The following is a 16154-nucleotide window of genomic DNA, read 5'->3' on the forward strand; positions in this document are numbered from 1 at the left end:
AAGAGTGTCCTAGCTGTGGCAGGAGCACCAGGCAGAGAAAGGCAATGCCACCAGCACCTCTGTTTGTACATAGCTTACTTCATAGGAAGAACTTATTAATTAAAAAGATTGATTTTATATATCTGTGTTCCTTTTGAAACACCCAAGTTTTAATTTAAGGCTGTGTCTGTAGCTAGAGAAAATATGAAACCTAATTAGGGAGCTATGGCAGTCATGAGAATTTACCTCTCAAATCTGTCATGGGGCCACATATGGTAGGGATTCTGAGACCCATCCTAGGAGACAAGGGGCTCCTCTGCTGGCTGAGCTAGCCTCCCCAAATTCTAGGTGCACTTTCCTCAGATCGCATTGCAGTCTAGGAAGCTTCCACTCAATCTTCCTTCTTTCCTTTTCTCTCTCCTTCCCTCAAATTCAGACTTGTTCCTTCCCATTTTCTCTCACAGATATTTACCCTAATAAATTTCTTACATGTTTAATCTATCTTGGCATCTGCTTCTCAGAGGATCTGACTAATCCACAAATCATTCTAATCTTTTTGTTTGGAAGCAGACCAGTTCTCCTAAGATGTGAGGGATACTGTGGTTATCTCATCTAGTATCCTGAGTAGGTAAGATTCAATTATTAACCATGAGCCTTTGCCCTTGAGCTAATTTGACATCCTGGGTAAGGTGTGGTTACAGAGACCCCTGTGGTCCACCTGAGAAATGAGATGATCAAGTTTCAAGAACCATTAGAAAAATTAATTTCTTGCTTTTAAACTCAGGGATTCCTAATGGGGATGAGAAAACAAAAAAAGATGAACACTTACTAAGACTTTGCTAAGCTGAATATTTTCCATAGGAGAGCTCATCGGATGATTAAATAAAAATCCATTTTTATCCCAGAGGGGGAATGAGGTTCAGAGAGGGTAAGTAATGTATCCAGTGTCACACATTTGATAAGAGGCAGAGCTGGTATTTGAACCTGGGTCTTCCCTGTTCTACAAGCCAGCATACCCTTTCTACTCCACCCCATGCCTTTTCACAAAGCAGTTTTGCAGTGAGTTCTTGGAAAAGTACTGTCTGTTTTCTTTTTCTTTTTCTTCTTACAAGCTGGTGCTAGAAACCTACCAGTTTCAGAGTCTGGTTTGTTCCTCAACCCTGGTTTGTTAGATTCCCCCTGCCCCCCAGGTCTTCTTTATGTGAAATGTCTCATAATTAAAAAGTACAGATTCTATACAGACACAGAGGCTTTTCAGTATAGACCACATTTCCAATAGTGGTTATTATGCATGGATGTGCTTGGAGAATTAGATTTCTGTGGTCTTGACTTTAATTGCCCTGTCTAGATATGTGATTAAGCTTTTGTTCTTTGTTTCAAGATGACCGGTCTATGGAGTTGTGTAGTTTTAATTTTATCTGAAGTGTAGTTTGAGAACAGGCAATAGAGCTTAATGCTTTTCCCTCTTTCTTTTTGCAGTTACTACTATGATTATTTTAATATTTTCAGGTCTTCTAAACACTAAGAATGATATGAAATCGCATTATGTTATGGCTGAATTTTGAGTGTAATGTGGAGTTTTTTATTTAAAAAGAATTGTAATTCAAAGAGGGGATAAAGATTGAATTTTGCATTGGGGGGCCGGGGAGGGGGTTTACTACCCTTCCCCCGAGACAGAGCATGTAAATGTGAAGCTTGCGGGAAGTTGAGGAAAACATAGTTTAATATAAAATTGTAGGCCCCTGTCTTTGAACATCCGTTACCACGGCAACTGATTTAAAAGCTTGAAAGAGCAAGCTATTTAGGCAACTTAACTAGATGTTTTCGAAAGTATGGGAACTAAAAATATTTTAAAAACAGACACACGTAGATCTCCATTCAGCTGACCTGGCTGACATAGCAGTACAACATTGCTGTGACAACTGGACAGATTGCACAAAGGAACATGGTTACGAAACAACGGCTTGAGCCAGGAGAGCAGGTCTGGCACCGAGGCTGTCATTTTCTCACTGTGTTTGGGAGATGATCAGCTAGATGGAGCTTACAGCACCCTCGCTACACAGAGATGAGGGCAACATTAACTTCATCTCTTCTGTCCTTTTAAGCCATAGATGAAGGAGCAGACTAACAGTTTCTAGTGCGCAAACACGGAAAAGAGAAAAGTGAATTTCCTGAGAGAAACACAGTATCCTTCCTGCCAGTAGCTTCTTTTACCAATTGTATTAAAAGTGACCTTTTTTTTTGGTGGAAGGACAAAGTGCTATAGGAATTCAGTATACCTACATGTTCATTTGGAATTGCAAACTCCCAGAATTATCCCTTTACCATCATGTGCATCAGGTTCAAAGTGGAAAATAAGTAAATAAAAGTTTTCAGTGACTTAAAGCAACAAGATTGAAGTTCTGCGAACATAGTCATTCTTCAGCACGTATTTGTGAATGAGTCGATTGAGGGAAAGATCACAAAAGGGAGAGGAAATATCAGGCCCAGGTGTTCTTGCCCTTTGCATTGCGTATGGACCATTTAGGTTTCTTAGAAATCACGTTTTCAAGACAGTAGTTGACCAGACAGTCCTTTTCTTTGAGAAGTCTTTTCATCATTCCAACGATTTTTTCAAAGCAGATTATATGACCTTAAAAATCAGACACAGAAAACACAAGTAGAAAATGATTGCCTAAAGGAATTTTCTAGATTGCTGATTTACGTGATGAAATAATACAAAAGGAACATCTTTGGATCTATGAAGAATTGCTAAAAGAAAAAGTGTAGACGGGTTCAGATTGAAGAGGGAAGAATCACAGCCCAATTTTAAAGGTCTACTGATAAACTTCAACCTTTAAGCAAAATTGATTTTTATGGAAAGGTATGCAGTACCATGTACCTAAGTGGACATCAGAGGAAATACTCAATGTTAGTTAAGTTCCATATGCTCACTTTTGTGTTTTGCTATTGGTTCTTTTCTTGTTATCCAAACACACGTTATGTTTCTGTTATTTGGATAACAAGAATGATGGATACTGAGTTGAAAGCCTCCTTTTCTGGGTACAATGAACAATTCTAACACTGTGGAGTTTTGAGCCCAAACATTAGTGAACTAAGGCAGTGATGAAAGATCTTTTTACTGAGAAGGTTTGAGAAACTGCTTTTGATTCCGGAAAATTTCTTATAAATGTCAAAAGCCTTCATATTCAAAGGAAGTCTGTTCTAGAGACATCAGTGACATCATCATCCCATAAACAAAGAGGAGTATGTAGGTTTAGGATTCTTAGTAAGGGAAATGTGTCCTGGATAAAGTCAAAAGGAATATTGTATGGGTAGATGTTCTCAGTAACAAATAAGTCGGTGTTTTAAATGTCTCCAACTTACTCATAAATACTTATTCTAAGCTTGATAGGATAAAAATTAACATGTAGGTTCACATCTTCTCCTCTCTAAGGAGAGAAATAGACAAAAATATGCGTGCGTTTATTTTTAACAGAATATCAATGAAAATAGAAGAAGAACCTCACACCTTAAGGAGACCGTGGTAGAGAGATGAGACTTCTCAGACAGTGTTGAGAGGAGCAGAGAGAAAATGGCAGACCAAGACGGGAGCATGAGACCAGAATGGTGCAGATGAGAGTTTATTTGAGGGAGATGAATAAAAGACTCCTAGGAGAACAGAAAAGATAGGGAAATTCTAAATAAACATTGCTTTGGACTACAATTTTGAAAACCCTTAAAACTCAAAGAAGGTTATAAAGATAGACATTTCTGCCTATACCACCCTTCTTTAAAAATTATATCGCTCCAGTTTTCATCACAAGAAAAAAAATTTGTAGCTATGGTGGTAGATATTAACTAGACTTATTGTGGTGAGTTGATCACTTTGCAGCATATACAGATACAGATATGTTGTACACTTGAAACTCATTTATATTATATCTCAATTACAAGATTATATCACTGCAGAACTAGAATATGAGAGCCATTGCTTTATAAGCTTTATACCAGTAATTCAAATTAATTCAATTCAAGAAACAATTGTTGGTTTGGGAGACTGTGACATGTACCCAATCTTGAAATAGAATTCTCCAAGGCTTCCTTTTATACTTTCTTTATCTAGCCTCTTTGCTATATTATCTGAAGGAAACAGATATAAGAAAGACAGAGTCCTTCCCTCTGAGAGCTAATAATACAATGGAAGGAATACTTAAATGTTACTAGATATAATGCTACTACTATTACTAATAAGTTATATTCAAGTGCTATTCTAACTGCAAGGAGGAATTCCAGAAAGAAGGAAAGCAGATAGGATTGCGATTATTATTACTATTGCTGCAGATTGGTGATGAAACTGTGGACTTTTCAATAACTGGTGCTGGAGCAATCGATTATCCCTACAGAAAGAAAGAAATTCGTCTTATACTATATATAAAAATCAATTTAAAGTAGATTAGAGACTTGAATATATAAGACAATCTATAAATCTTTTAAAAGACAATATAGCAGAACATCTTTACAACTTGAAGCCAGAGAAAATTTTCATAAACAAGACGCAAAGAGTACTAACCGTAAATGAAAGATTTTATTAGTACAATACATTAAAAATTAGTTGTGTTCATTTAGACATCACAAAGAAAATGAAAGGATAACTTGCAAAATGGGGAAGGATCTTTGCAACACAAATAATCCAGAAAATATTAATATCCAGGATATATAAATAACTTTATGACCATTTTATTTTTAAAAGCAAACACTACCATAGAAAAATGGGTAAAGGACTTGTACAAGTATTTTGCAAAAAAGCCTATGTTAATGGCCAATCAGAATATGAAGATGCTTTTTCTCATTAGTAAATCGAGGAAATGCAAGTTCAGTTCAAAATGAGATAACAGTAGGTGGATATTACAGGCTGAACCAAAATTCATATGTTGAAGCCCTCACCCCCACAAACTCAGAATGTGATGTATTTGGAGATGAGACTTTCAAAGAGGTAATTAAGGTTAAAGAGGTCACATGGATGGGCCCTAATCCAATCCAAGTTTCAGTTTGAAGGCTTCAGATCTCAAGAAAAAAATTTTACTCATTTCTATAAAATTTTGCCGACAGCCTTGGGCTCGTATGTGGTATTAATGCCAAATTTCCTCCCCAGTTTTCATTCACTATTTTAAGAAATAAACTTTCTGATAAGCTTGGGTTGGGTAAGGAGTGCCTAAAACTTGGAAAGTACAATACTTAGAAGTCTAATTGCTCGAGAGAAAATAATATTGCTTTTGACAGAGTAAAGATAGTTGCATAGCAGTTGAAAATGATGCTGGTCACATAGAGTCAACTGTTTGCTTGCTAAATAAATGGATTTATTCCTTTCTCTTTTAATGGTATGTATTAACATTCCCAAATTTAAAAAATGGTAGAAATATATTAAGAGATCACCCATTGCTAGCTTGGAGCAATGGAGCGTTTCTCAAGATGTAATTCATGGGCCAGGTTAGGTTAATAGATTTTAAGTGTAAAAAAAGGTTTTGTGGTCAAAGTTTGGGAACTTTGGCTAAACTAATACACATTGCTACTCACCAAGAAATAAGCCGCAGTACGTGGTGATTGCCACGCTGATTTGACTTCATGGTGAAGGACTTGCTTTCCTCATTTGATGTAGAGTCTGACAGACCTGGGTTTGTATCCTGCACCACTTTAGGCAAATCACACAACCTTTTTGAACTCTGGTTTACCTGCAAAATGGGTCTCGTAGCACAGACTTCATGGTTTTGTGGTGGAGATCAAATGAAATAATGCATATAAAACACCCAGCAAGGTGATTGCATCACCGTAAGTGATAATTTAAAATTTACGCTTTCACCCCTAATTTTGGAGTTAGGGGTCTAAAGTGAAATGCCCATGCACACTGGAATAGGAGTAAGAAGAAGCAGGTCCTGCCACTTCCTGATTGAATAACTTTGGCAAGCTTCTTCACCAAGAGAGTTGGGTTACTAGTGTCTTCCCCTTAAGAAACAGCCATGATGATATTTGCCATCTTTTATATAGAATTTATGAGAACCAAGAAGTTTAAAAATTATTATGGAAATTCTCAAACATCATGCTGTTTACCCATAAATTCTTCAGTATGTGTTATTAATGGATAAGGATTTATAGATACATAACTAAATTTGCATGACTTTCTAGTTTTACATACTGTCTATGCGATTATTATTTCTAACAATATTAAAACAGTAATTTATCAACACAATTTATCATTAGTCCATATTTTTTCCCCAGATTGTCTCAAAAATGTTCCTTTTACATTTGGTAGGATTGAATCAAGAGTCAAGCAAATTGCCCATTTTGCATATATCTCTTAAGTTCATTTTAATTTTCGTCCCTCCAACCCATACTATAGTCTTGTTAAAGAGAATGGGTCATTTCTTTGTAAAACGTCCCACATTCTGGATCTTACTTTACTTTAATGATGTACTTTTTAACTTGTTCTTCAATCTTCTACATTTTTGTAAACAGGTAGTTAGATCTAGAGGTTCACTTACACATTGGTACAATTTTTTAGAAAAGATACTTCAGAGGTTGTGTTATGTTTTTCTCGTTATATTACATCACAAGGCACATTCTATCTAGTCATCTCCGTTTTAGATATCTTAAGATTGATCACTGAACACAAGTGGTATTAACATAATCCTTTTATTGTAAATTCCCCATCAACTACTCACTAATAATTTTAGAATCCATTTTTTAATCATTGACTAAATCCATTCTTGCATTAAGGATTACAAGATGGCAAACACCTATTCTATCATTCTTTCTGCACTTATTAGCTATAATATTTCTATAAAGAAGAACTTTCTTTCATCAATTATTTGGTTACCCTGAAGCACAGAAAGAAAGAGTAAAGCACTTCTCATTGTTTTATTTATTTAATGAATATCTGTTGGTACCAGGACCTGTGCTAGGTGTTGGGAACATAATAGCAAACATATCTATATCTTACTGTTAGGAAGCTTCTGCTTTAGGTAATATAGATGAGTAAATGAACAATTACCATATTGTGTCAGATATTATGAAGAAAGTACATAGTTCTAAGGGAGTCTTTCTGGGCTTGGGTTATTTGTTCTTATGCTATTGTTTGGAATCTACTTTGTATAATGTATTAATTTGTCAGGGCTGCTATAATAAAATACCATAGACTGGGTGGCCTAAACAGCAGAAATTTACGTTCTCACATTTCTGGATAATAGAAGTCCAAGATCAAGACTGGTTTCTTCTGAGACCTCTCTTCTTGGCCTGTAGATGGCCACCTTATTGCTGTGTCCTCCCTCTGGCCTTCCCTCTGTAGCTGTCTGTGTCCTAATCTCTTCTTGTAAGGACACTATTCAGATTGGATCACAATTTATCAGTATGACCTCATTTAACCTTAATTGCCTCTTTAAAGGCCCTCTCTCCAAATACAGTTACATTCTGAGGTACTGGGGGTTAGGACTTCAACATATAAATTTTGGGGGACACAGTTCAGCTCATAAAATATAATAAGGCTGAAGATTTACTCATTTTCGTCCTCACTAGCTGCAAGCCTCTTTAGGGGTTGGGAACCTTCAGTTATACCTCATGATTTCCTAACATGGTTCTAATAAGTTTCTAGTAAATGAGTCATTTATTACAGGTTTCTAGAAAATTAAATCATCATAGAAAGCATTCATTGAAAACTTGTATGAAAGAATAGTATAGTTATTGTTTCTTGAGCACTTATTATGGACCAGGCTAAATAGTATACACACACACACACACACACACACACATTTGTATATAATCTTATTCATCTTCAGAATGATCCTCAAATTTGACTGTTGCTATCACTATCATTACCATTCCTCCTTTGAGGGTGAGGAACTTGGGAAGTAAGATAGGTTAACTTGTCTAGGCTGCCATCACAAATAAGTGCAGGATGAAGGATTTGAACCCAGAGCTCATGGTTATACCATAATATTATACTGCCCATGATATTTAGGACAATGTTTTATAAATGGCAGATCTCCATAAAAGGTTAGATATTGATGTAGTTCACTAGAAATAGCATGGACTTTAGAGTCAAAATGGCCTCTATTTAATTTTCAACTCCATCATTCCAAGCTGTGTGGTCTTGGGCTCCTAATTCATCTGAGAAACCACAGTTTCTCAAATTAGAAAATGAAAATAATGATATCTGACTTGATGGATTGTTATGAGCATTTGAGAGACTGTGCAGGTGAACCATAGCAAACATTGGACAGATTAGATTCTAGATCCATGATAACTGCTATTACAGTCTCCTCGTAGTTCCTTGACATGTTTTTGTACCCAGTGATTTTTCTCATTTGAGGCTGGGAAGTTACCACAAAGGAATGAAGACAAAGGGGTGGGAGTAATAGATTACATTATTACAGCCCATCCCAGAAATACAGATCCAGTATGCAGATTCATTTATTAGCTCATCCTCACACAACTTATTGTGTGCCCACAGGCTGTGGGAGACTGGGAGTCATGTGTGAAGCCTGTCCTTAAAGGCCTTCTGCCTGGTGACTGATGTAGATGTATTTGTAGGAAGTTAAGCGACACTGCTTTCCATCCATCCATTTACCAAAGTGGCTCTATCATACAGTACATGAAATTATAACAAAAACATAAACCTAACAAACCGCCAGTGTTAGGCACTTCCTTTTAAATCTATAGTTAATAGAGTGAATTTTTTTATTCGGCAAATAAAAAAATTTCATGATGGATATATGGATCTATCTATCTATCTATCTATCTATCTATCTATCTATCTATATCTATCTATCTATCTACCTATCATCTACCTATCATCTACCTATCATCTATCTATCTATCTATCTATCTATCTATCTATCTATCTATCTATCTATCATCTATCATCTATCATTTCAGTAGAATTACCCAGGTATATAATTTTCAACTCATTATCTTTAAAAGGGATATCTAGAGTTTTGACTTTGTCCAAAATGTTCATTTGCCATATATTTTTTTAAAATCATTAAATTTTAACTAAATGCACACCCTTTCTGCTCAACTGGAGGGGAAAACATAGTTTAAATACCTGTCAAATCCGTCATCATTACTCTTAGAAAATGGCCTAATTATAGGCCTCAAAATGCTGATCTGCTCGGAGGAATACCATACACGTCACCCATGGAACCTGCAACGGAAGCACATGTACAAATGGTGGAGCCCCAAAACCTTCCCAGAAGATTCCTGATGCATTCATACTGGAAGGCTGGAAATTTCCCATTCAACCCTAGTAAAGAGTTGAGGATGGGGAGGGGAGAGAAAACCCACTTATCTTAAAGATTCATGATTCAAGCGCCTGATAGAATCTGCAGTTTCCATAGTGCTGGGCCCTAGATTTCCCTTTAATGTAATTAAGCCTCAAGATTTATGAATACAACAGGCCAGAACTTGATCCGTGTTCATTTTCAATTACTGCAGTGAAAGGGCTCTATCCAGATGTCTCTATTTACAGCATTCAGGCAGGCTGGCCCAGGGGCCGAGGGGGGAGGGCCCACAAATTGTCACACTTGTTAATTCTTCACAGAGGATACTCAGCTGAGGTCCTGGCTTTGACCCTGTGACAAAAGGCTGGGGGCCCCCAGGGCAAGGGCATCAATGCTTCTAGGGACAACACGGTGACCTATGGGGGTCACTCCCTCTGCTTTGTAGGTATTTGTGTAATAATGGGGTCCATTCCTTATTTTCATTTCTGTTACAGTTCTGGGAGCATCCAAGGGAAAAGACTGGCTCTGATGTGAAAGACAAACATATATAATGAGAGCATCAAGTGTCCCCTGGCAACAGTAACCACGATAAAATGCTACAGGGGAAATACACAGTATGCAGTGACCCACATAATCGGGCCTATTTTGGAAGCATTGTTTTATTTTTCTTTTGAAGGGTGGTGTGTGTGTGTGTGTGTGTGTGTGTGTGTGTGTGTGTGTTTTGAATGTTCCCAGGTCTGTAATTTAGTTTTGTTGGAATTATTGGAACACGAGTGTCTTTTCTCTTGCCAGAGTTCCAGTCCTGCTTGTTTTAGAGCAGGTTTCAACAACCAAATACCCACCTGCTATAGCGGCCAAAAAGTATTCCATTTTATTCCCTTTATTTTTGCTTTAAAAATTTCCGTGCTTTCCATGACCATTCTACAGGTTTCTTAGGCGTGTGCTAAGTGCTTTCTTACACTAATGTGGACGTTTGCATTGAGGTATCATTTTAAAAGGAAAATCCCACACAAAAGGCTTAGAAATAAGAGCCCAGCGGGAGACTCAGAACCTCTAATGAAATGTACCACATCCAGTAAAAAGCCCCAAATCCTACCCCACACTTTTCCTCTGTGGCGTGTGTCTAGTCCATCATTTTATTTTCTCAACTCACAAACCAGAGTCGTTACTTCGTGAAAAAGAATGAATTGGGATATTGCTTTTGTTGAACAATAATTGGCTGTTATATTAACATGTAAAATGGAATTGTTGGCCAATTCTCTTCCATTTCAGAAGGTTGTTTCTTGAACGTACTGCAAATGTCCCCCGTGATTAGCCCCTTTAAATCAATTTGGGGTTTTTCTTTTATTGAGTCATGACCTTTACAGGACTCAAATTCATTTCAGTGAATTTAAAGAGATTTGAAAAGAACAAGAGGTTATTCAAAAATGGAGATTTCACTCAGATTTATTCTATTCTTGCCCTTCAGAGCAACACCTCTTTTTTCTTTATTTAAGAAATAATTTAATAATTCAATACCAAATCTAATCAAGTTCAATATTTCATTACACATAAATTAATCTCTCTGGCTCCAACGAATACATTTCAGATTCAAATAGTATAATGTCAGATCATCTTATTTCCTTTTTTGGAGGATGCATGTACCAGGTGTATAGGATCAGAGACTAGGACTAAAGCATCTTGCAATTAGTCATTCCTTCTCTGGAGCTGTTATGCTGACAATTTTAGCAATTTGTACCTTTCACAGAAACCTTTGCGCGGACTTCAGGTAGTGCTGCCTCCTTCAGTTATAAGGGAGTTATAGCCCAATGGCGTGTGTTGGAACAGTTGTTTTGAAACAGTTCTTAGATAATGCTACTGTATTGGAATATTAGTTTTGTTTTGTTTTACAAAGTGTTTTTTATTTTTATTTTATTTTTTAAATTAAGTTTATTGGGGTAACATTGGTTAATACAATCATATAATTTTCAGGTGTACATTATCATCTGACATCTGTATATTCTATTGTGTGTTCACCACCCAAAGTCCAGTTTCCTTCAGCTACCATATATTTGATCCCCTTTACCCACTTCCACCTGCCCCTCTCCCTCCCCCCCATATTTGACCCTCTTTACCCCATCTACCTCCCCTCTCCTTCCCCACCCCACTAGTAACCACTACTCTATAGTCCTCTGGTAACCACTAGTCTATAGTCCATGTCCATGAGTCTCTGTTTGTCCTGTTCATTTGTTGCTTTTAGGTTTATATCCCACATATAAGTGATATCATGTGGTTTTCAACTTTTTCTGTCTGGCCTATTTCGCTTAGCATGATTATCTCGAGATCCACTTATGTCGTCGCAAATGGCAGTATTTCATCTCTTCTTATGACTGGGTAATATTCCATTGTATATATGTACCACAGTTTCTTTATCCAATCATCTATCGTAGGACACTTTGGTTGCTCCATGTCCTGGACACTGTGAATAATGCTGCTATGAACATCGGTGTGCAAATATCTTCTCAGATATGGATTTTCAAGTCTTTGGGGTAAATACCCAATAGAGTGATTGCTGGATCATATGTTAGATCCATTCTTAGTTTTTTGAGGAACCTCCATACTATTTTCCATAGTGGCTGCACCAATTTGCAGTCCCACCAGCAGCGTATGAGGGCTCCTTTTTCCTGAAGTGTTTTTAAGTTTACATTTATTTGGTCTGATTCTTTTTGTTGCCTCTTTACCTCTCTTCTATACTTTCTTCCTCCCTTCTCTCTTTTCCTCATTTCTCCTCAGTCTGTGGATCCCCCTCCCTTACCTCTGTGTTTATGTTTATGCTGATATTGAATATGTAAAAACTGTGCATATGAAGGATGGTGCAACTACCCCCCTTCCTAGCATTTCCTTTGGTTTTTAAAAATGCAATTTAATACATATATGTATATATGTATATAATTTTGTACAATTAATCAAAATTATGGAAACATTTGTTGCAAAAAACTCTGCACAAGTTCAATTTTGTGGTAGAAAATGCTCTGGATAAAACCCTTGCTCAGGGGACCCTGATGAAACTGATAGCAGGTTTGGTGTCTAGGAGGCAGAGTCATGGCGGTGTATCTCCAGAGGGGACTAGAATGGAGATAACCAAAGGGTGATTCTCAGCTACATTTCTCAAGGTCAAATGGAGAATCCCAGTTCAGTTAAAGGAGTGGACGCAAACAGGTTCGAAGGACTGGTGTGTGCACTAAGCAGAATTGGAGAATTTGGGAGTCTACCCTGGAGGACTCTGGGCCGGGGACATTCAGAGAGTTGGGGTCACTAGGATACTTAACAGTTATCAGTGGCATGGTCCTCTATGTCGTCACTCTGCCTCTAGTCTATTTCATCCCACACAACCTCCACATTGGGGCCAAGGTGATGCATCTTTGCTTAAAAAGTCACACCTTGGCTTCGAACCTTTTGATGCCTCCCCATTGCCTCCAGTATACATTCCGAACCCCTTTACAAATTTATAAGGTCTTTTCTCATCTAAACTCTGCTTCCTCTCCAGCTCTTATCTGCCATTAATCTTTCTTTCTTCTCTCTGCTGCCATCTCTCTAAACTGCTATGGTTCCCTGAAAGCACCATCATCTCTCTGTTGCACAAGCTGTCTTCCTGCTCATCCTTCTTCATTAGGGATGAAGTTTGGATGGCACTCTCTTTAGGAAGCCTTTCATGATATCCTAGGACTGGGCTAGTTGACTGTTGTCCTCTAGCGCAGTTGTTTGAGACTCATCTGTTTGATTCTGTTTCACCAATGGGCTCAGAGAACCAGAAGCACAAGTAGAAAAAACTCCAGATTTCCGTCAACAGTAGAGACAATGTAAGTAAGCTGTATAATATGGTTACAAAAACAAAAGAAAATAAAGCAACAACAACAACAACAACAACAACAAAACTTCATGGAATTTTGCATACAGAAAATAAGCTTTTTAAAAACAGTTTTAAAACAGTTTTCTTGCACCCTGCTAAGCAGTTGGCTAAAAATTGTTAGTTTTTACTGTGGTAAATACACTGATCTGTGCCAGAACCCTGCAGTATCCAAGTAGCTGCTTGCAATCTGCTGCTTGTTGGAGATCAAATTATCTTTGTAGCATTCTGTGTTATATAAGAGACTCTAGGCTTTAAGTGGAGGCTGTGTACTCCTATCTCAGAAGAACACAAGCCTGCTGATATCAGGCTTTTACCACGCTTGTTTTGGAATCTCAGTGGCCTGTGTCTAGATGTTGATGGTTCCAGAAACCTGAATTTTTCAGATGTGAAAATTATTTTCCTAGTTAGTGGAAGGAGGATTTGATTAGGTAGTACTTTAGAAACACATCTGAGTTGAGATTAATTTTTGTTGTTGTTTTTATGATGATATCGGTTAATGAAATCTACAATCATAAGTTTTAAGTGTACAATTCAACAGTAAGACACAGACATACGCACATTGCATTGTGTGTTCACCGCAAAAATAGTTAAATTTCTTTCTGTCAACACGTATTTGACCCCTTTTACTCTGTCTACCTCCCTCCTACCCCCACCCTCTGGTAAACACTAGTCTATTGTCCATGTCCATGAATCTCTGTTTGTTTGTCCTGTTCATTTGTTGCTTTTAGGTATATATCTCACATATAAGTGATATTATGTGATTTTCAAGTTTTTCTGTCTGGCTTATTTCACTTAGCATGATTATCTCAAGGTCCATCCATGTTGTCATAAATGGCAGTATTTCATCTCTTCTTATGGCTGAGTAATATTCCATTGTACATATGTACCACAGCTTCTTTATCCAATCATCTATTGTGGACACTTCGATTGCTTCCATGTCCTGGTCACTGTGAATAATACTGCTATGAACATCGGTGAGATTAATTTAAATACCATTCCCATGCTAGTTATTGAAACAGCTATTCTAGCTCTTGACTATAGGACAGAGTAATGAAGTTATTTTTAAAAAATTTCTTTGTGAACAAAGGTGGATTAGACCAGAGTCAGAGTTCAATTGATGTTCTTTACCAGAAATTTTTTAGTGTCAACTGACTGCATTAGATATTGTTTCTCTTACTTGAATCTCATGGGATAAGATATACTTCATTAGTTCATTCATCAAACCATTGAACAATTTATCCACTTAGCTATTCATCTGTGATCTTCCCACTCACCCATTAATTCAACCATTTCTTCACCTACTCATCTCTGCATTCATCCATTTATCTATCCTGTAAATATTGTGTAAGCACCTACCCAGCATAAGGCATTCTTAGTTATTGAGAAGATTCAAAAATAGGCAGGATAATCTTCCTTCTCAAAGAGCTTAAAAGTTAGTAATGGTCTCTTAGATCATTAAAATTGGGACCTGGATGCAGATAGTGAGAGGGGAGTGTCAAGGCAGAAGACAGAGTATGAAAGCTGCCATGCAGCTGGGAAAGCGTGAAGCACATGGAGGTGTGTGTAAGGGGGAGCTGAGAGTGTGTCCAGGGGACAATGGTGGCTATGACTGGAAAGTGGTTTGGATAAAGGGGCAGAAGGTCTTAAATGCCAAACAGAGAACTTCTGGTGATTTCCAAGCAGGGACCAGAACATGAAGGTTAACTATTCTTTAGGAAGATCAATCCAGGTCAATTTGGGAGATGGATTGGAGTAGAGGGATAAGAGAGAGATAAGAGGCAGAGAGACTGGTTAGTGCTTCAAGATAATTAGGTTTACCCTGATTTGGGTCACTTACAGCACATGGACTGTGCCACAGTTAAGTTAGAGGACTTTCCCATTAAACTGCTCAGGTACTGGTCATATTTCAAGGATAGAAGAGAGAAGTTATGTTTATGTTACTCTTTTTCGTTTAAGTTCAATGTTGACTTTCTCCTAAATATGGAAGAGGGTGATTTGTGTATTTGAAAGAACACTTCTTAAGCTGGGACATTCATGTAGCTTTTATTGTAGTGATCTGTGAAGGCTTAGGCGGAAGACACAATTGTCAAAGTCCAAGTCTGAGTGTGGGGGAAGGAGAGGCCCTTTTTCTTAGTAAAATGACACCAACATTAGCAAGCAGCCCTTTGTTTTTGCACATACTAGTTGTACTATCTTTTGTGTAACTACTGTGGAAACAAATATTGGACTCATTAGTGATGTAGCTTGCTTTGAAACACAATGCTCAGAGTATGGAAGGCTAAAACAGTGGTATAGAATTCTAATTCTCAAGGTCACCTATTTGCTTGAAAAAAAACAAAATCAGAATCATGCAAAGTATGGAAGAGTGGATTCTTTTTACAGAGTGGATAGAGTGTGAATTTGTTATTTCAGGGCAAAAATATCAAGCACACTGTTTGAACTGCCTGCATTTAGTAGTACGCGCAGCACATACGTGAATAAATTCACTCCCTTTTTCGGGAGTGGGCTGCTTTAATGCTTTTTTTTCAGTCTCAAGAGAATGTCTTATCCCCACAAATTTATCATTCTTATATAGCCTTATTGAAAATAACCAACCTGAAACCTCACTGCAGAAATGTTCTCTGGCTATTATAGGATTTCCAAGCTCCCAAGAAAATGTGGCTGTTTTCCCAAAATGTTGAGCTCCATCCAGTGATGCATGCCACTCACTCCTCCCCCATCCCCTGTGATGCACTAAACCTCTTGGTTCATAGACTGTCCTCTCAGATTTTGAGGGCTTTACCAGCTCTTCAGATCAACTGAGAAACTCTGGGAGTCAAAACTTTTTCCTGCAATGCTTTTATATCAACGACTGTATTATTTTATATAAATGTGCAGGCCCTTATTGAATTTTAATTATAATAAAACCAGCAACCGAATGACACCCCACCACCCACGGATACACACAATCGGTTGCAAAAGGCCAATGAGAAACACTTTGAAACGAAAAACAGGTGCTTTAGTAATCACTGCTAAATCATGTGGACCTATCTGAG

The 16154-nt window shown here is 37.5% G+C and overlaps 1 protein-coding gene across 1 annotated transcript in view; it reads left to right on the forward strand.

Moving 5' to 3' along the window:
• CUNH12orf42 (chromosome unknown C12orf42 homolog) overlaps nt 1–16154 on the forward strand; it is a 109766-nt gene that overhangs the window by 10770 nt on the left and 82842 nt on the right. The window contains exon 2 of the mRNA XM_015591445.1: nt 4815–4954. Coding sequence (XP_015446931.1) covers nt 4815–4954 — 140 coding nt within the window. The remainder of the gene's footprint in view (nt 1–4814; nt 4955–16154) is intronic.

The sequence above is a fragment of the Pteropus alecto genome, unplaced genomic scaffold (genome assembly GCF_000325575.1).
Source record: "Pteropus alecto unplaced genomic scaffold, ASM32557v1 scaffold94, whole genome shotgun sequence".
Taxonomy (NCBI): Eukaryota; Metazoa; Chordata; class Mammalia; order Chiroptera; family Pteropodidae; genus Pteropus; species Pteropus alecto.